The following is a 21,360-nucleotide window of genomic DNA, read 5'->3' on the forward strand; positions in this document are numbered from 1 at the left end:
CATATTCACTATAGCTTAACTCCACACTCTCTCTCTTCAAGCTAATTAACAGTTCCCTGCATGTACAAGAGGTTGGCAGTGATTTCAGCTGCACATGACTGATACTTCGACACAGAACTGCATTGCCCGGCAGGGTTGCAAAGGACTCGCATGTCGTGGATACAGTGTCCCCAGTGAATATAATGGAAACTCCTCCTCAGGAGTTAATTCATCTGGGCAGTTTGTGAGTAACAGAAGTTTTGTTATTTTTGTATTTATGATTTGGTTTAAACGATTGTATACTTGTTTGCATCTTAAAGGCAGATTTTGAAATGACACTGCTGTCAAGTAAATCAATTAAATCATTTGAAATTGTAACACAACTGAAGAAATCATTTTGAGGAAAAAGCCTGAGGGCAAGTATTACACATACATCTACATTCTTCATTATTGTATCTATAGACCATGAACTAAGGTTAGGTGAGACTTTCACTTTCTCCCTAAACTTCCCCCTTGCCAACTAACCCCCTCCCCCATCCCCTGGCCGGTGGGATAATTTTGACATACATGTACTAATAATGAACACTTATTCACCACCCCTTCTCGCAAGAGATCATGGCTATGTACAATACCCAAAACCACACACACACGCCTACACACCCACAGTCACAGAGTCACACACACACACAGCCTAGTAGGTCTTCTGACCATAATTTTTCCAACTAAGCAGACAAAGCCACAATTACAGTTGGACATAATAGTTATTAATGCAGGTATACAAGTATTTTCAATCAAGGTCCAACTGATCTATTCTACCATACCATATGCAGACGTGAAACATATTTATAATTAAATAAATATGCATGATCATGTGATTTTGAAAATGACTTTAGTGGTTAAAGACCTATATGGGAAGTAGTACTAGTAATACTAGTACTGTAGTAGTCACCAGTGGCTGGCAGAACTTTTAAGGAGGTAGTCAGTGAGTGGAGCAGAAGGAAAACACTTAAATGCTGCTCAGAGCTGACCTATCTTGCTTCAAGTTCAACACAGTATTAGTCACCCATAGGCTGTGGTAACTTATCCGTCTAAGCAAACAGAACCTGATAAGAGGAAATGGAACAGAAGACACAAAGAACTTTTTACCCCTTTACCTCCTTCCTTGCTTGTTTGGACCTTACCAATCACAGATTTGAATGAGGAAACTAAAGCAAATGCTGTGTTAGTATCCAAATGTTACTACTGTTTAAAATCCGAACGAATCAAGCATCACATGATTTTAATTATTAAATATCTCCCAAAATATGTCTAATGTCAAATGACAATGCAGTACAGAAAGGAAGAAGAAGGAGGAGAAAAAAATTCTCTTTTAGTCCCACTTTCCCAGAAGATAAAGAGCTCTAAACATTTCACTTTCAGCCAAACCTCAACAACCATCTTGACTTCCTTTTCTGCCCAACGTTTGTTTTCCCGCCAACTCTTCTCATCCTAATTTTTTTTTAAATTAAAAATAAAAATAAAAACTTTACCGTCACCCTTTTACTTTTACTCTCTTCTTGGACAGATTCGTTTTAGCTGAAAAGTAGTAGTGAAAGTGAAACCACATCAGTACTACCAGCATCCCTTTTCAACCTTTACTATGCTGTGAAGCTGCAGCCACTGCCCTACATATTATGCATAGTTTCAGTGAGGAAGGTGAAAATAGGTGAAAATAGACACACTGATTGCTTCACCATTGCTGTATCCGGCTGCTGGGGGATTACTTTGGATTCTGCCTGTCAAATTACCGCTTGTGTTCGCCCCATTCCCATCTCCCGCCCCTCTCACACACAAAAAAACAACACACACACACATTTGCAACTTTCTATTTCAAGTTCATAGCATTTTACCAACAAAATATACAGACTAGACAGGCAAAGACAGTCAGTGAGTCACCAGCTGAAAGGTGAAAGACCATAAATTCAAAAACAATGAAATATGCTCCTACATTCCCCAAAAAGACAAACTTTTTCATGTCTATGCTGTATTCATGTACTTGAATTGAAATGTCTCTTTACAAACTGTTTAACCTGCTCCAGGCATCAATAAACTACTTTATAAGATACAGCAGTACGAACTGAACATTCAAATTATTGGTTTCATGACACCAAAACCAATGCGCATGATGCTTTTTGGGAGTCTGATTTATCCTTTTAGTTGGCTGGTAGAGGTAGATTTGATATTCCACAAAAGGGTAACATTCTTGCTGAAACTGTACAACTTAGCATGCTACTGTTAGTGTAGGACTTGACTCGCCAGCAGGCAAGAGAACATTTTCATTTTGTGCAGGTACATGTACTGAGATTAAATCCAAACAAATGTTTCTTTCAATTTTTCAAAATTCCTAAACAGTCTATACACTCCTGCGTTTATGTGCGAACAAACTGTAGTTCACACACATATATATGGTGAAAATGAAAATTGAACTCAATGAGAACGACTACCTTCCCTAGATACTTTTCCATTAACTTCCAGGTGTGTTGCAAGACTACGTCAAGTCTACTCTCAGAAGATCACGAAGAGCAATTCCTTAGAATCAGTAATTAATTCATGCAGTTCTTTCATCATACGCTTCTTGTGAACTCTATTTTGTTTGGATTGTCTAGACTTGCAGTTTTACTTGACAAAAAAAAAGGGCCTCATTCTCTGAGAGTGAGAACTGAGATTGTGAAAGGAAAGATGAATGTTTGAAGGACCAAAACAAAATGTCAATGAGATTATGAAAAGCATTTTCACATGTCATTAACAATTAAGTTCAAAACTGATAGTGATACCACCGCCAAACTCAACTTAGGCCTAACAAAAAAATAGGTGTGGTTACGGTAACCCGACCTACCCTATTTTTAGGGGCCGACCCTATATCTAATTATACATTTGTCAAAAAAAAAAAAGAAGAAAAAAAGAAGAAAAAAAGAAGAAAGAAAACGAGTGCAGAAAACGCAATGAAAGCGAAAGCGCTCGAGTCGCACATTTATTTCCCTGTCAAGTTGGTTTAATTTGTACACATTAGAAAAAAAAGTTTAAAAAAAAAGTGATTGCCTACCTTCCTACCCTATTTTTTGGGGCTATGTTACCTTAACCACACCTATTTTTGGGGGGCCTTATCTTAGTACATAACTTATTAATGAATGTCTACAAGTACGGACTACTTTAAATATAAAAAGTTTGGCTTTTAGTTTTCATTTGTTACGTTTAGCGTAGTCTAAACAAGCCCAAACCCACTGGGAGGTTTCTGAGCCTGGGAGAAAAAGACTATGGTTCATTTGACCCATTTAACAAAATTCTGATGGGAAAAAGTTAAAGGCACAAAGCGCCAAGAAGGCTTGGGGTGGTTGGAGGTACATACATGTAGTTAACTGGTAACTAGTATGGTTCTTTTGTCCAGAGAATCTAAATTAGTAAATGGTGCAATCCTGCCATTTGAGCTAATTATAATAGAATTTGAAAAACTATAAATTTAAAACCTAGTTTCACTTCCAAACACAGTGTATGTAATTTTAATTTGAATGACTATGAGGACAAATCAATGTGACAGAGAAGAGTTGAAACTGAAAGCGTGCAACTATGGTGTTGACTAATAAAACTATAATACTTATACATGTACTGTAATGTAGTGATGTACCATCATGTATTGTAAGTAATTATCACATCAGTCAGACTGGATCTTTGTCAATTTGTGAGCTAGAACTGTAGTTAGCAGTACTTGACTTGATCAAAATCTCTCATCATTATCAATATCAGCAAGATTCATTCAGTCAAATAGACTACAAGACGTTAATCCTGAATTGTGGTCCTTTTTACCCACCAAAAAATCTTGCTGGATGACCTCAGGCAAAGCCAAATTATGCCAAGGATTGTACAAAACATTCCATTTCAAGTTTCAGTCCAGTCTCAAAAACCTGTCCAATGTTAGACACTACCATTATGGTTTCTCTAAAAAGATTATGGACATATCATCAAGTTTCCTGTCACCAGTTCATCGCGTCGACTGTGTTATCTTCAGTACAGTTTGACACTGACACTTGCTTTTATTGGGGACTCCAGACTTGTTTTCGTTCTAATTAAACGGACCATGGTCAGTATTCTTTGATGTTCCACGTTTTATTTCCATCCCAAATGACTCCATTTTGAACTATCACCCTCATAATATCATTAATCTGACGCTGAACAGTTTTTCTGTGAAACAAAGATAAAGAACAGAGACACAGAGAGGCTCCGAAAGGGGATAATTATGTATGAAAATGACAGGGAAATAGACTGGCCTTGGAGGATTGCTTACCTTCGGAGAGCTCAAGGTCGAGCTCGGCAAGTTTTTCTCTGACATCTTCTGGTAAAGATGCAGTATCTACTTCCATGCCAGACATGATTTTGCTGCTGTTCGACGACGAATAAAACTTTACCACATTACATGATGAGCCATCGATTCCCAGTCGCCATTTTGGAAAGCACCACACCACACCTAAGTCTCGCGAGAACTTCCGAGTGGAGGCTCCATTGCAGTATGGTGGCGAAAGACGGCCAAGGGAAGGGAAGATTCACAAAGAATTTCTGATCGTACTTTTGATTGATTGACTACAACAGTTGAGGTACGTTTGTTGTGGTAAGCTTTTTGGCATTTGAAACCATCAGGGAGGGAATTATTAACTTATTTGGTATTTAGCGGCTGAAACGCGGCCGCAGAGTGAGAATCCTTGACGTAGCAACGTACCCCGACTTGTTGATCTACAGACTACAGACAATAACACCAGATTTTTGCATAAGCTTACCGTGACTAGAGACTCTGATCATACATAACTTGAGCATGTACCGAAAGGTTTGCGAAGAGGGGTAACGCCGAATATCCATTCTGTCAACAAAAAAAGGAAACAGTAAATTATCCACCCTAAAAGTAGAACTTTCTAGCCTGCTTTTCTCAGGAACTTCGAGACAAGTCACAATTAAGATATGATATATATTCAACTCAAGGGACTTGTTCAACTTGAAGACTGCTTTTGGGTATCTCACGAAAAAGCAATGTGGGGGTTTCATTACATCTTTCTTACATAAATGAAAACAGTACAAACGCACGCATTGTTTGGTTGATGTTCTTATTCTTCTTTTTGCTTTTTGCTTTATATTGGAGGGTTAGTTGCCCGTTAAAGCAGATGTTACCCAGGACGTCTGCTGCATGACGTCCAACAGGCAGTTAAGGGTTAAGTAAAGAAGCTAATGATGGGACGTTTACAAATTACAGGCCATGAGGACGATTTCAAAGACTCTCACGGATAGAGAACTGTATCTGATTTGGTATAACAACAAGCCTCACATGCAAGGCCATGAGTATGGGGCTAATTCAGGAGACTTTCTTGTGAAGAAAAGGAGATCAACTAATGTCTACACTGGGACAGATCACTTATCATGGGTTCGGTAAACTCATAAGTATTGGATGCCCCTTTTTTCCCAGGACAATAATGTATATATGTCGTCAGTCATTGTCCAATACTCGAGTCTTATTATCCGAAGCATTGGTGTGACTCCTGTCCGGTCGACCGTCTGATAGTTTCAACATGTACTAATGAAGAAAGTTTTCTTACAGCCAATTTTCAAACTAAACAGACAGAGCCAGGACATCCGGAGCTTTTTTTTTATTTTGTTATCCATGTCCAACCAACCTATTGCCTTCTGAGGCTTGGAACAACACTGTGGATGTTTACAAAAAATGTATTTATGATTTATTAATGATAATTATATTAATTTAATGTGTCTTCTTTTTGTTTTACAGAACATGGATGAGTACTTTCGGAAACGTCGACAACAGACGCTCTATTCTGGTGAACTTGAGCCAGAACATAGCCCCCTAGCTCTCACAGGTTGGTTAGAAAGGAATACATGTTGCTTTCCTCTTCATTGCTTATTATTTGGTAGCATTCATAGAAAAAACTTTTTTTCATAATAACACCCACAAAAAAACTATGTTTTGTACCATGGTGCTTGCACTGTTTTTTGCAGGTGGTGTTTGTGAAGATAACTGATTCGATTTTGAATTCTGGTGTAGAAATAGTAAATGTAAACATGTATGTGCTTCACTATTGACACATCTATTTTAATTAGAGGACACAGATTTCATATTTTATTTTAGTTTTTGTGTGACTCTTACTCTTAGTACTTTTTTTTATTTGCAAGGTAAAGGCAGTAAGCAAAAGGTAGCATGTACAAGTGAATTGAGGAGAAAAAAAACACACAAAATATTTATCAGCTACAGCCTTGTGGACGAAAGTAACATGTAGCAACAACAACAAAAAAGCCAGTCTTTCCAGATACGATAAGCAGAAATAAAGGTTGAAACACAACGCTTTTGAGAAGACTTTTTCCACGAAAGCGGCGTATGGCTGCCTTAATGGCGGGTTAGAAACGGTCATACTCGTTAAAACCCACTCGTGCCATGTGGGTGGGATTTTCAGCTCATGAACGCAGAAGAAGAAGAGTAGACTTTTTTTTCTTGTTTTAAAGAGAAACTAAGGAGATAGAAGAGATCTATTGTAGTCACTGGGTTTAAATCAGCACGCATGCACATGTGTGTATGTGTGCTCATCAAAACCTGTGGTATGTGTGAAAGGAAGCTAATCTTATCACTTCATATTTGTCTCTCTAAATTTAAAGGTCAACACTTAAGGTTTTAGTTTTGTGGCTTTGCGCAATCCTTACCTGTAAGTGAAACCATGTTTTCATTTTTATTTTCAGAGCTTGCAGTGGAGTACTTTCAAGATCTTGCTCCTCATAAACTTGGTCATGTGGATCTTCAGTCAGCCTCCATCATGACAAGGTGAGACTGGAAAAAGAAGGGCTGGGATAACATATGTTAATACTGTGTGAGAGATAATAATTGAATAAGCAATTTATTTATTTTGTACTGTTTGTACATCAACATTTTCATTAGTGGATTGAAAGAAGTTACAACCTCATCCTGCCCCTGCTTATATAATGTATAATTTGCTAACTTACAAATGTCAGGGGCAGTACTGTAAGCAACTCTAAGACAGTGAGTAAACAATACACTGCCAATTTTTCAGCATGATATTAATTTAGTGCACATTATTTTAAATAATTCACGTTGGAGCGGCCAGTGCTGCTGCTGTATCTATGACAGGTTGATTGATACAGGGTGGCCAGGCCAACCTGTTTTCTTATTGACAGAATCAATGTGTTTTGTCCAGTGAGAGAAAAACTATTTAAAAAAAGCCAATCACAACCAGTAGTTTCAAGGAAACTTTTTGTCCCACTGAAACTCATTTCCAACATCCATATTTTTTTGTAAGCACTTTTTTTGGTGTCTTACGGAGTTAATTCTGCGGCTGCTTCCCATGTGTCACTGTCACTGCCAGTATGATGAGAAAATTGCAGGGCAAGGTGGAGACAATCCATGAACGTGCAGCTGTCTAGTAAATTTGTAGTGAACACTTTTAGTTCAGACATTGCAAAAATTTGCTTTGCTCTGTTTCTCAATTCCTAGATGTTTTCTTTAAATGTCACACAGGGAAGTGATGGTCTGAACAGAAAGTGCTTTTTCTTTGAATGACTGTTACTTTATGTATATTGCAAGGTTTCTGTGTTGGCAGAAGATCTGTTTGTGCTTTTCCTTTGTAGTGCATAGGTTATCAAACTCATCAGCTGGCATTTATATTGATAGAGGGTTTTAAAATGTCTTTGCCTTTGATTTTTTCAGTCAGGAAACAGTTTCACCATCTTCTGTAACCATGAGCATGATGTATGCCAATCGACTGCAGCGCAAACGGCCTGACTATGTTCAGAAGGTGTCCTCTTCCGACCTCTTCCTCATTTCCATGGTAAGAATAAGTGGGATCAATTGTTTAACTGCATTCAAGGTTTGAATGTTTTGCTTTAAATGTAGGTACAGGATATTTATTTGATAAACAGGTTGTTTATCGGATGAACATGTTGCGTTTTCCCCCCGGCAGATAAATTATTGTAATCACTGCATGTGTTGACTTGTTCTGCCTGTTGTAACAATGAAACTATTCTTTATTGTTATCTGGGATCAAGGTTGGTCCTCAAATTTTGTTTTTGCAAAGTACAGTGTAAGTACTTATAAGACTTAACAGTACAGTTTATACACCTGATAATGTTTACACGTCCATGGGGTTAGTTGCTCTTACCTTGCTAGTTCAGTTTTAATTCAAGTGTGCAAGCTACTTTACACTGAGCATTCAGTGCAGCATACACACACACACACACACACACACACACACACACACACACACACACACACACACACACACACACACACACACACACACACAAGCAGCAGCAGCAGCAGCTCTTGTTCTCAGCAAATCAATAGTTTCAAAGGATCCCATAGTTTGTATTCACAATTTGTAAAGCCAGTGACTGAATTAATTTGAGGTCATACAGACTTCACAGTTGTCGCTTTACTTGTGCAGATGATGGCTTCCAAGTACCTGTATGATGAAGGTGTGGAGGAAGAGGTATTTAACGACGACTGGGCAGAGAACGCTGGCTTGGAGAAGGAGGAGATCAACGAAATGGAAATGGACTTTCTGGACGCTCTGGTCAGTGTTCTCGCTGTATTGTGCAAAAGCTATTTTCAGTCCAGACAGAGTTATATAACGTTGAATTGTTTTATAGCTGCGTATGTTGGGTGTGCTTGGCTGGGGTGAAAACCGCAATTGTCGAAACAAATTCCCAAACTTGGGCAATAAAATATTCTGTATTCTGTATATTGTGCAGTTATGGTTATGCTAATATGATTGTTTTGTTAGTCTTGTAGTTTTAGAGAAGATTTTTGTGTGTTGCAGGTGTGTTTTTTGTTTATGTTTTTTTCTTTTGCTTATTTTAGTAATTTTAAGATTAAATGTGGTTTGATGCAATCTGCAAGGCTGTATTGGTTTTATTGACTTGATGCCATAAAACTTAAAAGGGAAAGTTTACATAAAATATATGCACTTAGGGCAGGTTTCACGGTTTTCATCACACCACCTCACATTTTCACAACAATAACAAACATTTAATACAGTTAAAAAAATGTATTTATTTGCAAGTTTAATCATTAATGAATGCAAAAAAATCCCTATCAGGGATAGCGGACACCTGTCAGCTGACATATAAGCACCGATATGACCTCCCCTCCCCCCCCCCCTCCTAAATTTGACCAAATTATAAACAGTTTCTGAAGACACACAGCCATTGGCAAAAGCAAAATTTATGGTCTACATACACTTTAAGTTGTTTAACAGTATTGCTATTGAGCTTAATAAATGAAATCTGATTAATATTTACATTATAAAAAGGCTTAAAACGATAGCGCTGAACCAAACTTGACTGTCGTGGCAAAATTCCAACGATAGCGCAATTTCGCCACCTCCAGCATTTTTCTTACCCTACGATCGAATTTGAGAAGAGAGTGGAACCATCACGAGCGTAAGTTCAAACCCAGTACAATCCTTCATGCTATCTATCAAAGCGAATGCAAATTAACAAATTTTCAGCACAAAACAAGCATCGCGATCGTTGGAAAACGCTATCGTTGGCGACAGACACACTTTCATTCAGTTTTTAAAGAGAACAAAGCAAACTTAGCAGCAAAATGCATCATCAGTCGAACGAGTTCAAAATGGCGCGTGCGTAGGAATACGTGTCAAGGTCATAACTGTAAAAACGAGACAATAACCTCAACTAAAAAAAAAAATTGCTATCGTTTTTTTTCACCCGACGCCCCCTGGATAACGATAGCAATGTTCGTTTTCAGTTCCAAAACAAGAATTTGACATTTCCATTGCCGTAATTCTGTTCTGTATGTTTATTTACACACAAAAACATATGTTTGTGGAAGAAAATAGTGCGTATGCAAAAACTAGGAGGTAAATTGGTTTCCCGTCGTGGCGTATTTCTCCCGACCGACGCTTTCGAGCAGGAGCGGTGATTTTCGACGTCACGATAGTCATAAAAAATTGTTTTTTAAAAAATGTTTATATGATTATGACTCGAATTGCATTCCTTTCAAACAATTATCAGGTCTTGATTTTAAAACCTGTGTGGGTTGATACTTTTCGTGTCTCATGATTACGTGATGGTAAAAATCGGGAAATCACGTCTGTCGCAAATTGAACGATAGCAATGTTATTTTAGATCGTAACAAAGCACAAACAACACAAAATGCGCTGACATTGTCTTTTCTATGTCTTTATTCCACCACAAGCAAAAATATACCAAGCATGTTACACAATGCAATCTAAAACAGAAATGATAAGCATACTAACTTTCGATCCAGTGACCAAAGCAATACTGTGAAACCTGCCTTAGGCTAGTATTTTAAGAAAGCATAACATTTAATTGTTGTTTACCTGTATTTAATGCACAATGTCTTCGTTTACTACTCCTTTTAGAATTTAGCAACTTTACCAGCATCAGCCTGCATGTGGCTATTTAACATATTTTTTTGTATTTGCAGGAATGGGAAATGTTCATCAAGAAGGATGACTTTGACCAGGCGATGTTATCAGTTGAGAGAAAGTAAGATATCATGATATATACGTTTCCACCTTTTGACTGTGCACAGTGTGAGCTGTTTGTTAAACACATTCTTGAAGCTGGGAAGAATAAAATCACTGCATTTGTGCCCATGTTAACTGTATATGCTTCTAAACCTCATTCCATATTTTCTACCTCAGAGACTCAACAGAAGTAGCATACAGAAGTTGTTAGGATGAAGACTACAAATAACCCATTTTGGGGGGAATATTTTGTAAAAGTTAAACTCGTACAGCAGTTGAGTTGCACTGTGGTGGGGTTTTTTTTCCGATCTGTTATGGCTGAGATTGATCTGAAATTCATTTTTGCCTTTGCACACTTTGGTCAGATAGTTGATTGCTTTTGGTGAGTAAATACTGTCTCCTGACTGATTGGTTGTATTTTATCATGTGCTCAGCATGTGTTTTGCTGAATCATTTGGTCTTTCAACACTGCTTTTATTGCCTGTTCCAGTATTGCTCTGAAGGAAGGACTGAAGAGGGGCTGGTTCTCCTACACCGACCTATACCTGTTACTGGACGATCCCACAATGCAACTGTCCATGTCTGATGTCGGGCTAGAGTGGCTCAAGGTCAGCCTGTCTATGATTGCCAGAAATGATAGCAAAAATTTGATACAACAGATTTATGCTACCACTCTAGCCATGTTGGATTAGCAGGCTAGCCGGTAATGCATAACATGCTTGTTCAGAACATACCGATGTAAGGAGCTTCTAGCAGAGGTTTTTTTCTTCTGAAAACAGTAAGTAGATAGGCAAATAAGCATTTTCTCATTTGTTTATTTCTTCATTGAAGTTTGACTCTCTTACTTATGTAACAAGGGGAAGGAAAAATCGAACATCTTGTATATAGTGTGCATCGGTTTATTCATGATGTCATCACCTCACACCTCACACCTCACACCTGGAACATGCCAGTATAAAACAACATAAGAAAATGTACAAGATCAAAGTATAAAAATCAATAGAAAAGTATTTGTCATGACTGTCATAAAGACAGTGAACACACAAATAGTTGCAGAAACATCAACATGTGATGAATCGCAATCATCCAAAAAGAAATAGTCATAACTATATACAGAGAGATCACAAAGAAAGAAAACACCTCATGAACATCCGTCTAATATTGTTAAACTCGACAAACAATCCCAGTAGACACACCTTCCGCCCAATCCGATGCTTAAATTCTCTTATGAAATCATCACTTTCAAGCAGACATCCAGATTTAGGTTTGTAATCACACACACACACAATTAAGTATTTACAGACATATCATGATAACACAGGCACAACTGTCCTTCCACAATCAACAAAACTAAGCTGACAGATTAACAAGACAAAGTAACCGTAATGTTGCGAATTTGCAGGTAAACAAACCTCAGAGCAGAAAATAAACCAATAAACAGGCGGTCATGGGTCGCCTCACATCATCAGCTGGTACCGGTAGGCATCAGCTTACATACTGAAAATCCAAAGACCTGAGGTCACTAATCCACACAAAAATAAACTAAGTAAAAGAATTTAGAAAAAGAATCTAACCTGACAGAAAGATATAATCAATAAACATAGTTTTATCAAAAAGCATCAAAAATAGTTACACAATTATATACATTATATACAACATATTATAATTTGTTTGCAAAAACAATGCATCAATAACTTTAAGTCAAAACAATCCACACAAATCTAAGTAAACTTTCATCTAAATCAGTGCCGGAAATTCCCCAAAGTAACCTACAAGAATCAGCTGTAACACTAAACAGAAAGCGGATAAAAACAATTATAATTACAGAAGGAAACCCAAAGCTGAAGTTTCAAAACAAACGGGCCAAGTCAGAGCAGAAGGGGTTCCCTTGTTTACCCTTGAATACCAGAAGTGATGTAAACTTCCTTATATGGGAGGAGACTCCATATCTCTAGCTAAAAATAGATCTCCAGCGTGAGCTTCAGCGACTGACTGACGGGTTTGACCTAGTTTGGAAACCCACGCTTTGAGACCGGCCACTTTGAATCGGACCAATTCTAGAAACAATCAAAGTTCTACAAAGACTGATAACAGCAACGTCCCTTCCAAAAGTTACAGGAAAATACCCCATGATCAACATCAGCAGTTAGAGTTGATTTAAACAAAATGAGTTAGACTCGAAAGGGAAATAAAAGATTCTGGCACTGATCAGACCCGCGCACTGATCACAAGACTAATCAAACAAGTGCTTGTGAAGAAATCTTAATTCTTCAAAATAAGTATCCTAAACCAAAATAAGGAACATAAAAATCATCGCATACACAAAGCAACTTTCCACAACAATAAAGATACAACAATAGAGACATACCGGTCCGGGAATCAGATCAAACTGGTGAAACGCAGCCAGAAGATAAAAAGTGTGGTCACTGGTTCAAGATGGCACAGTGCGGAAAGGACAGTTTTAGAGCAGTACCGGACTGACTGCAGCTAAGATGATAGGGCGATAAAAGTAGTGCGCTGACCACACGCTGAAAACTCAACTTACACAATAAGTTGCTTAGAAAAACTTGCCTACAGAATACCTTTTAAACAATTCCCTAATTCAAAATGTAATTTGCCTACACAAAGAGTCTACAAGATATGTTGCAAATGGTCATCTTAAAATCCCTACACCGATTCAAAAGTCAGCTATGCATCGCTCGCTGGACCAATGAGACTGGGTAATTAGGTCAGCCTCTAAGGAGGTCAGTCTTGGTGAATCAGGGGAGCTAACCTACTAGCCGACACGGTAAACAAAGGAAGGTAGCAGACGACGCAATAGCAAGTTGTGAACAATAACTAAGTTCAACTTTGCCTGTTCACACTTAGAATGCATGTTTTGAATAGAAGAGATATGCACCTGGTGCTTCAGTGCTCAGAAAGATAGACGGGAAAAGAAATGTAGACAGGAAAAGTATTGAATACATCATAAATGAGTAAAAAAAAAAAGTCATTGTATTCAGGTGAGGACAAATGTTTTGTTTCATTTCAGGTGGTCATGGTGAGTTCGGCAGCCTACTTCGCAGGTGTGATGACCATGGTCGGTTCAACTGTGCTGGTGACCAACGCCTCTGTGGCTCTGGCTTCCTCCGGACTAATGCCAGGGCTACGTACCACCTTCCCCCTCCTTCTGCCAGGCTTGTCCCCCTCCACCTTCCTGCCCCCTCTCCCTGCGCTGGAGTTCCCAGGGGAGATTTCGCCACCAAGCTTAGCAGGCTTTCGTAGCAATGAGACAGGGGAAGCTGTGGAAAGGGAAGAAGAGTCCGGGCCCATGCCTGAAAGCCGGGATGTAGAGTGGACGCGGGGCAAGTCTGTGCTGGACACCATCCTGTCTCAGCTGATGGCCGTTCTCACCCTCAAGTCTCACATGATGCAGTTTGTCTCAGCCGTTTCCGATGGTCTAGCGTCAGGAGAAAACCAGAATGGCTCCGCGAAGAAATCCTCACGTATCAAGCCAAGAACGTGCATTCAACCTGCCACGGAAGCCGAACCTCAAGATGAAAGGGATGTGTCACCTGCTGATGCTGTCACTTCTCGCTGGTTTGAAATGGAGGAGTCGTCTGTTGAGTTGGGCCATACTGCTGGATCATGCTCATGCTGTGGAAAATGGAAAAGAACCCTTGCTGAAAATGGCTTGAAACTTGACTTTGCCCTCATGTTGTCTGCTTCACAATGTCCTAGCTGCTGTCAGAATGGGTGCTGGAGAGATGCGAGGGCGCGACAGTGTCCCGAGAGCACTGCAGGTTGTAAGGCTCAAAGACGGGGTCTGTGGGAAGGGCAGCGTCAGGGCCGGAACTGCAGAACTGGGTTAAACCAACAGGGGAGTTGCTGGAGAGAAGCCTTGGCCAGCATGCCAAACCTTTTCCCAGACATAACTATTGGGTTCTCAACAAGCATGCCTCCACCAGTATTCGCCACTTAGTCCCAACACAGCAGAACCTGCTTTCAGCCATCAGCTACCTTTGGGAGCATAGTGGAACCCCTTTCAAGACCGGACAACAATCTGACAAATCAGGTCTTGAAAGGAAGGAGTCTTAAAGTGGAGGTAAATTGCCACAGGTTATGGAAAGAAAATCTGAAAAAAACAAGGTCTTAAAAAGGGGGGAGTCTTAAATTTGTTTGTTTGTTTGTTCGTTCATGGGCTGAAACTCCCACGGCTTTTACGTGTATGACCGTTTTTACCCCGCCATTTAGGCAGCCATACGCCGCTTTCGGAGGAAGCATGCTGGGTATTTTCGTTTCTATAACCCACCGAACTCTGACATGGATTACAGGATCTTTTTCGTGCGCACTTGGTCTTGTGCTTGCGTGTACACACGGGGGTGTTCGGACACCGAGGAGAGTCTGCACACAAAGTTGACTGAGAAATAAATCTCTCGCCGAACGTGGGGACGAACTCACGCTGACAGCGGCCAACTGGATACAAATCCAGCGCGCTACCGACTGAGCTACATCCCCGCCCAAAATTGGGGGTCTTAAAATGGGGGTTCAGCTGTATGGAAAATACTGCACCATAAGTCCATGAGGCTTGGGCTTGTTTTTCTATCCTGTGTGGTTTTATATTCGGTAAACTTGCAAATATATTGGGGGGGGGGGGGGGGGGGGGGGGGTTCTGTCACTGCCATTTCTTATTTCGGGGGGTTGTTAAAATAGCAGCAACTTATATGTTGACAGAAGCATGATCTTGAGCAACTCACTTTTGAGCTCACTCGGCTAGATTACCAATTTGGTGAAGTGAATGATCTGTATAGAATGGGAAGGGTAACCTAGTTTATGGTTTTAGACCTCAATATGCATTGCTGAATGGTGTGTTTGAAGTTTCAGACCTCAGTATGCATTGCAAACAAGAAATCTCTCTTTGGAATTATGGCTGAGAGCAGGTTCTGCTGACCTGAACATAAACACTAGTAGAACCGTCTAATTATTCAAATTATGCATGGCTTTCAGGGCTCACGCAAGCAACACAGCACACAGCACACTTTTTTCAGAGCAGTTTTGTATATAAATGCTAAGGAAAATATTTGTCTTAGAGGAATAAGACCTCAGCATCTCTGTATGTTTGATTTCTCTCCTCCTATAGAATAACTTTAAGTACTATTTGATTTTCAACAGGTTTTGTTTATTATTGGCTTTTTAATACTACCTCAGCCCTTGTGCTGGAAGTTGTTTGCATTTTGTTCTTTCCTAATTTGATTTATTCCTTTGTCACTTTGTGTATGAACCAAAAACTAGATACTTGCGCAGAAGTTGATGCATTCCCTTTAGGTACAAATCCTGTGGCGGTTTCCCTGTATACAGGGAATGCAACCAGGTGCGATTCCTGTAGAATTTTGCTGATCTCGCCGAGAGTCACCTGATGCTTAGCCACAACGGTAAAATTGGATATTTTTTGTTCCTGTTTTTATTTTTCAACGGAGCTTTCATTCAGTGTTGCAATTTTAAATGAAGAAATGAGAAAATCCATCAAGTCCTTCTGTCGAACGTATTTTGGACGTCACAAGAGAAGCAACGCTCATATGAATCACACGTTTGGCGCGAGATTGAGCAGTGTAGTACTTTCGTACAGGAAATGCACTTGACTTAGACCTCTTGTTTGGTACTTGCAGGTAAATAGTTAGGGTTACTTTTTCAGCTTTGATTAGGGAGCTTGCTACAGACAATGTAACACTTTCTTTTCTTTGTATATGCTGTTATGGAAAATTAACATAAGTTTCCAATGGTTGTGTACTCTCTAACAAAGTTATATACTCATAATAATAATAATAATAATAACGGGCATTTATAAAGCGCCTTATCAGAAGTTCAAAGCGCGTGACAACAATACATGTATACAAAAATCATACAATCACTGTCAGATTCAAACAACACATCATGCACATCTCACATCCCCAGACTCTATACTAAGGAACTATCCGTAGTGTTGTTGGAACAAGTGAGTTTTCAAATTGGACTTAAAAGATGAAATGGATGGAGAGTGACGTAATTGAAAGGGGAGTGAATTCCATAACTGAGGTCCATAATACGAAACATAACAGAGAAACCCCACATTTATTATGACAATTTGCTCGTAATTACTGTACACGTTTTAACAGCAGTAGAGGATTCCTGTACCAATGAAGAAGTTTTGAGATAGATGAGGTCAGACATATAATAACATTTAATTTGATTTGTGGTAGGCATTTTATAGAAGTTTTTTTTCCTTTTTGTTTGATTTTTGTTTTGGTAAGCATCACAAGTTGTTCATGTTAAAAAGAGCTTCCACGAGTAACATTAAAATAATGCATATTCAAGTTCTTGAAATTGTACTTCAGTTTCAGATTTCAAACAAGCCATGTTGATACGCTTGAAATTAAGTATGGTGCTAAATAATCTTTTGAGTTATTTGTGAAATTAAGATTTAAAGAATATATTTCAGATTGCAAAATGTCTGCATTTGTGAACAGAGATATAAAGTCTGAAACTGCACGCGCAGTGAAATTAAACAGCATAGTAACCTTTGAATGTTGGTGATTTTATGTGTTTGTTTGGATGAATATATTTGTTCAAAAGTCTCTTTTCATCCTTCTCCCTTTAACTCACTTTCCCTACTTCCTCAATTCTGCTGCCAGAACAATTATATAATTATATAATGCAAATATGAGTACAATTCCCCTGGAAAACATTCTGTCTACAAACAAAATTGGAACTTTTTACGAGTTCAATACAAGTGTGAACTGAGAGCTGTGGATAAGTCAGTTTTGTCTCATGGAAACTTACAATTGAGTTTGAGAGTTACCACCAGCATCAATCAGTTTTAAAGCTTCTGATACAAGCAGGTCATTTAGTGTATTTGCTGGGGTCAATCCCCATTCTGATCAGTAGTCTGTTCAAACTGCCTGATCAATGTTTGACATGGTTCCAAAACAATTCCCATCTCTCTCTCTCTCTCTCTCTCTCTCTCTCTCTCTCTCTCTCTCTCTCTCTCTCTCTCTCTCACACACACACACACACACACACACACACACACACACACACACACTTGAACGCATGTGGAAATACTCCTAAGCACAGGGCCGGACCAAATGAGTTGTAAGGGGGGGGTTCCTCCTTTTTTGGGGGGGCAAATCAGCAAAGTGGCGAAGCCACAAGCGCGCGCCTGCTTTGGTTTGTATACTAAAGTTTTGAAAGTTTTGGATTTTAAAATAGATTTCTAAGTCAAGGGAGAGTACAGAAACTTGAAAATAAAAAAAATGTGTAGCTTCCCTCTGTTTGTTTTTTACCAGTGCAGCCATTTTGTCGGTTCAGCTGCTGATTTTGTTCAACAATGACAACCTCACAAAGGTAAGCAAGCATATTTTTCAGTTTTAAACTTTTTGATGATATCTAAGAAGATAAAATGTTGATCTATACATAATCTATAAAACTGTGTCTCAGAATTTCCCTAAAGCTCATATTTTTGGTTTTGCATGTCTTTGAAGGTGCGTCCCATATATAGGACGCTAGGACTGAATGGGTAGGGGTTTTTGGTCAGTCACTTGAAAGCACAATGTTGTTGTTTTCTTTTAGAACCTTCAATGTGCACGAGGTTATCAGCATGCTGGAGCCATACCAGGGAGCCAGAGGAAGGCAGACTGAATATCCTGGGTTGGGAATGGGAGGATCAGTTGTGATCGACCTGATAGCAGAGATGCAGGAAGACCAGTCTTTTCACCTGACCTTTGACAACTTATTCACCTCTCTCAAGCTGGTCGACTGCCTGAGCGCAAAGCAGATCGCGTGCACCGGAACAATCCGTTTCCCGCAGTGGGGCACTGCGGTTATGAAATTAAAGGCCCCTCCTGTTTTTGGAACCGCAGGAGCTTTCTAGTTTGCTGTTAGGTAGATTTTTGGTTCCTCTTTCCTGTCATGCTCTCTTTTTCTTCATGAATTCTTTTCCTTTTTCTGCCTTCTTGCTCATTCACCTGTATTTTTTCCAAAAATCTCTTCTCTTGCCGCTTGTCTCGCGATTCATGTATAGTTTAATCTGTTAGTGTTCTGATGTAAGTCCAGCAGTAGATAGGTTAAGCCTATTTTAACATACTGGAAACTGGTAATCTTCCAGTAGGTATTAATTTAGTTTTACTAAAGCCTGCTGGGACACAAGTAATGGGTTAGTGCATTTGTAAACAGGAATCGCTTGACAAGTGGTCCCCTTCATCCCCCCCTTCCTCGTCCTGATATGGCTCTGCGTAGTCGGCTGGACGTTAAGCAACAAATAAACAAACAAACAAACAAACAATCCGTTGCAACCGAATTGAAGACTGCCCTGTGAAGTCAATCAACGAAATGAAGAAGACGAGGCGTGGTACGTATGATTACGCCACAGATGTCAACTCTGGATTGCTTGTCGTCCGATGGAATGACAACAACATTGTCAACGTTGTGTCCAACAAAGTTGGCATTCAACCAGTCCAAACAGCACGCCGCTGGTCAAGATCAGAGAAAAAGAAAGTGGATGTGCCCCAGCCTTTCCTCATGATCATCCGACATTATAACCGAACATGGGAGGAGTGGACAGGATGGACCAGAACATCGAGAAGTACCGAGTTAGCATCCGCAGCAAGAAATGGTGGTGGCCTCTCTTCATGTACTGCCTTGACCTCTCTGTTCAGCAGGCGTGGCACCTATACAGGCAGACCGACACATCTTCAGAGAAAGGTCTTGATCTCTTGGCTTTCCGGCGAGCCGTGGCCAAAGTGTACCTTGCTCGAGCTCGTTCCCGTCCTGATGCCGGACGTGGCCGCCCTGCGTCCCTGGACAAGAGGCTGCCTACAGCAGTCCGCTTTGACAGGACGGATCATCTCATCACACCCTGGCCTACTCAGCTGCGTTGCTCCCACTGCGGCTTGAAGAGCCTCAAGTGCCAGACTCCAGTTCATGACCGGTGCTTCAAGGACTTTCACACAGAGTGACTGATCTAGTGTTTGTCAAAGCTACAACTTGTGCATGCAACACTTGTGTAGAAAGAAAGCAAGCAAAATGAACCCCCCGCGGGTTAGGGGGAGTCCCATATTGGTTGGGACGAGAAAGAATTTACCCGATGCTACCCAGCATGTCGTAAGAGGCGACTAACGGATTCTGTTTCTCCTTTTACCCTTGTTAAGTGTTTCTCGTATAGAATATAGTCAATGTTTGTAAAGATTTTAGTCAAGCAGTATGTAAGAAATGTTAAGTCCTTTGTACTGGAAACTTGCATTCTCCCAGTAAGGTCATATATTGTACTACGTTACAAGCCCCTGGAACAATTTTTTGATTAGTGCTTTTGTGAACAAGAAACAATTAACAAGTGGCTCTATCCCATCTCCCCCCTTTCCCCTATCCCATCTCCCCCCTTTCCCCGTCGCGATATAACCTTGAATGGTTGAAAACGACGTTAAACACCAAATAAAGAAAGAAAGAAAGAAAGCAAAATGGTATATTCTAAGACTGATCTGATACTTTGAATCCATGCTAGTCCCTTCGTTTGATATTTTCGTTCCTAACGGCCAACATTTCTGGTTAAAGTGTTCCTAGTCACCTAAATGTCTGGTTAAAGTGTGTTCTGTTAAAAGAATTATCATTCTTTTAGTTATAATTTGTTCATTTATTGTTTGTTTTATTTGAATAAACAAAAAGAAATAAACTACTTTTCATATGTTGAGTCATGAAAAACCCCTACCCATTCAATCCTAGCGTCCTATATATGGGACGCACATATTTCAGCCTGTAAATCACAAAAACACCCAAAACCAAAAAACTTAACTATCACACAGTTGTTTCCAAATAAAATGCAATACATTTCAAGCACTTTCATTAAAAAAAAAAATTCCGGCACAAATGGGTTAATGACCAAAGTCATTAAATAATTTTTAAGCCTCCAAGCTGAAATGCAATACCAAAGTCCAGCCTTCGTCAAAGATTGCTTTGCCAAAATTTCAATCAATTTGATTGAAAAATGAGAGTGTGACAGGGCCGCCTCAACTTTTACAAAATGCCGGATATGACCTCATCAAAGACATTTATCAAAAAAATAAAAAAACTGTCTGGGGATATCATATCCAGGAACTCTCATGAAAAATTTCATAAAGATCGGTACAGTAGTTTACTCTGAATCGCTCTACACACACACACACACACACACACACCACGACCCTCGTCTCGATTCTCCCCTCTATGTTAAAACATTTAGTGAAAACTTGACTAAAATGTAACAAGTCGCGTAAGGCGAAATTACAACATTTAGTCAAGCTGTCGAACTAACAGAATGAAACTGAACTCACTGCATTTTTACAGCAAGAGCGTATACTCGTAGCATCGTCAGTCCACCGCTCGATGCACAGGCAGTGAAATTGACAAGAAGAGCGGGGTAGTAGTTGCGCTGAGAAGGATAGCACGCTTTTCTTTATCTCTATTCTTTTTAACTTTCTGAGCGTGTTTTTAATCCAAACATATCACCTATATGTTTTTGAAATCAGGAACCCTCAAGGAACAAGATGAAATTGTTTTTAAATCGATTTCGGAAATTTTATTTTTATAATAATTTTTATATTTTTAATTTTCAGAGCTTGTTTTTAATCCGAATATAACATATTTATATGTTTTTGGAATCAGAAAATGATGAAGAATAAGATAAACGTAAATTTGGATCGTTTTAAAAACAATTTTTTTTTTTTACAATTTTCAGATTTTTAATGACCAAAGTCATTAATTAATTTTTAAGCCACCAAGCTGAAATGCAATACCGAAGTCCGGCCTTCGTCGAAGATTGCTGGGCCAAAATTGCAATCAATTTGATTGA

General features: G+C 39.4%; 3 protein-coding genes across 5 annotated transcripts in view; 2 read left to right on the forward strand and 1 right to left on the reverse strand.

The window, feature by feature from the left end:
* Nucleotides 1–4,472, reverse strand: part of LOC138958369 (disco-interacting protein 2 homolog C-like) — a 122,110-nt gene extending 117,638 nt beyond the window's left edge. The window contains exon 1 of the mRNA XM_070329489.1: nt 4,298–4,472. Coding sequence (XP_070185590.1) covers nt 4,298–4,382 — 85 coding nt within the window. The 5' untranslated portion in view covers nt 4,383–4,472. The remainder of the gene's footprint in view (nt 1–4,297) is intronic.
* On the forward strand, nt 79–17,066 carry LOC138958382 (protein CNPPD1-like). 3 transcript variants are annotated; one of them, XM_070329515.1, is made up of 8 exons: nt 79–223; nt 5,780–5,867; nt 6,739–6,820; nt 7,721–7,841; nt 8,457–8,585; nt 10,484–10,545; nt 11,017–11,134; nt 13,558–17,066. In XM_070329515.1, exons 1-8 carry the CDS (start codon nt 95–97, stop codon nt 14,485–14,487), a joined length of 1,659 nt encoding a protein of 552 aa, XP_070185616.1. In that variant the 5' UTR covers nt 79–94; the 3' UTR covers nt 14,488–17,066. The 3 variants fall into 3 exon arrangements, with proteins under 3 accessions (XP_070185616.1, XP_070185617.1, XP_070185618.1); XM_070329516.1 differs by lacking the exon at nt 79–223 and adding an exon at nt 4,472–4,604; XM_070329517.1 differs by lacking the exon at nt 79–223 and adding an exon at nt 4,484–4,618.
* A 2,018-nt stretch (nt 17,067–19,084) lies between these two features.
* Nucleotides 19,085–19,495, forward strand: LOC138952207 (piggyBac transposable element-derived protein 3-like). Its single transcript, XM_070323816.1, has one exon. The coding sequence runs from the start codon at nt 19,085–19,087 to the stop codon at nt 19,493–19,495; it is 411 nt and encodes a 136-aa protein (XP_070179917.1).
* The last annotated feature ends 1,865 nt before the right edge of the window (nt 19,496–21,360 follow it).

This window comes from Littorina saxatilis, linkage group LG2 (genome assembly GCF_037325665.1).
Source record: "Littorina saxatilis isolate snail1 linkage group LG2, US_GU_Lsax_2.0, whole genome shotgun sequence".
NCBI classification, from domain to species: domain Eukaryota; kingdom Metazoa; phylum Mollusca; class Gastropoda; order Littorinimorpha; family Littorinidae; genus Littorina; species Littorina saxatilis.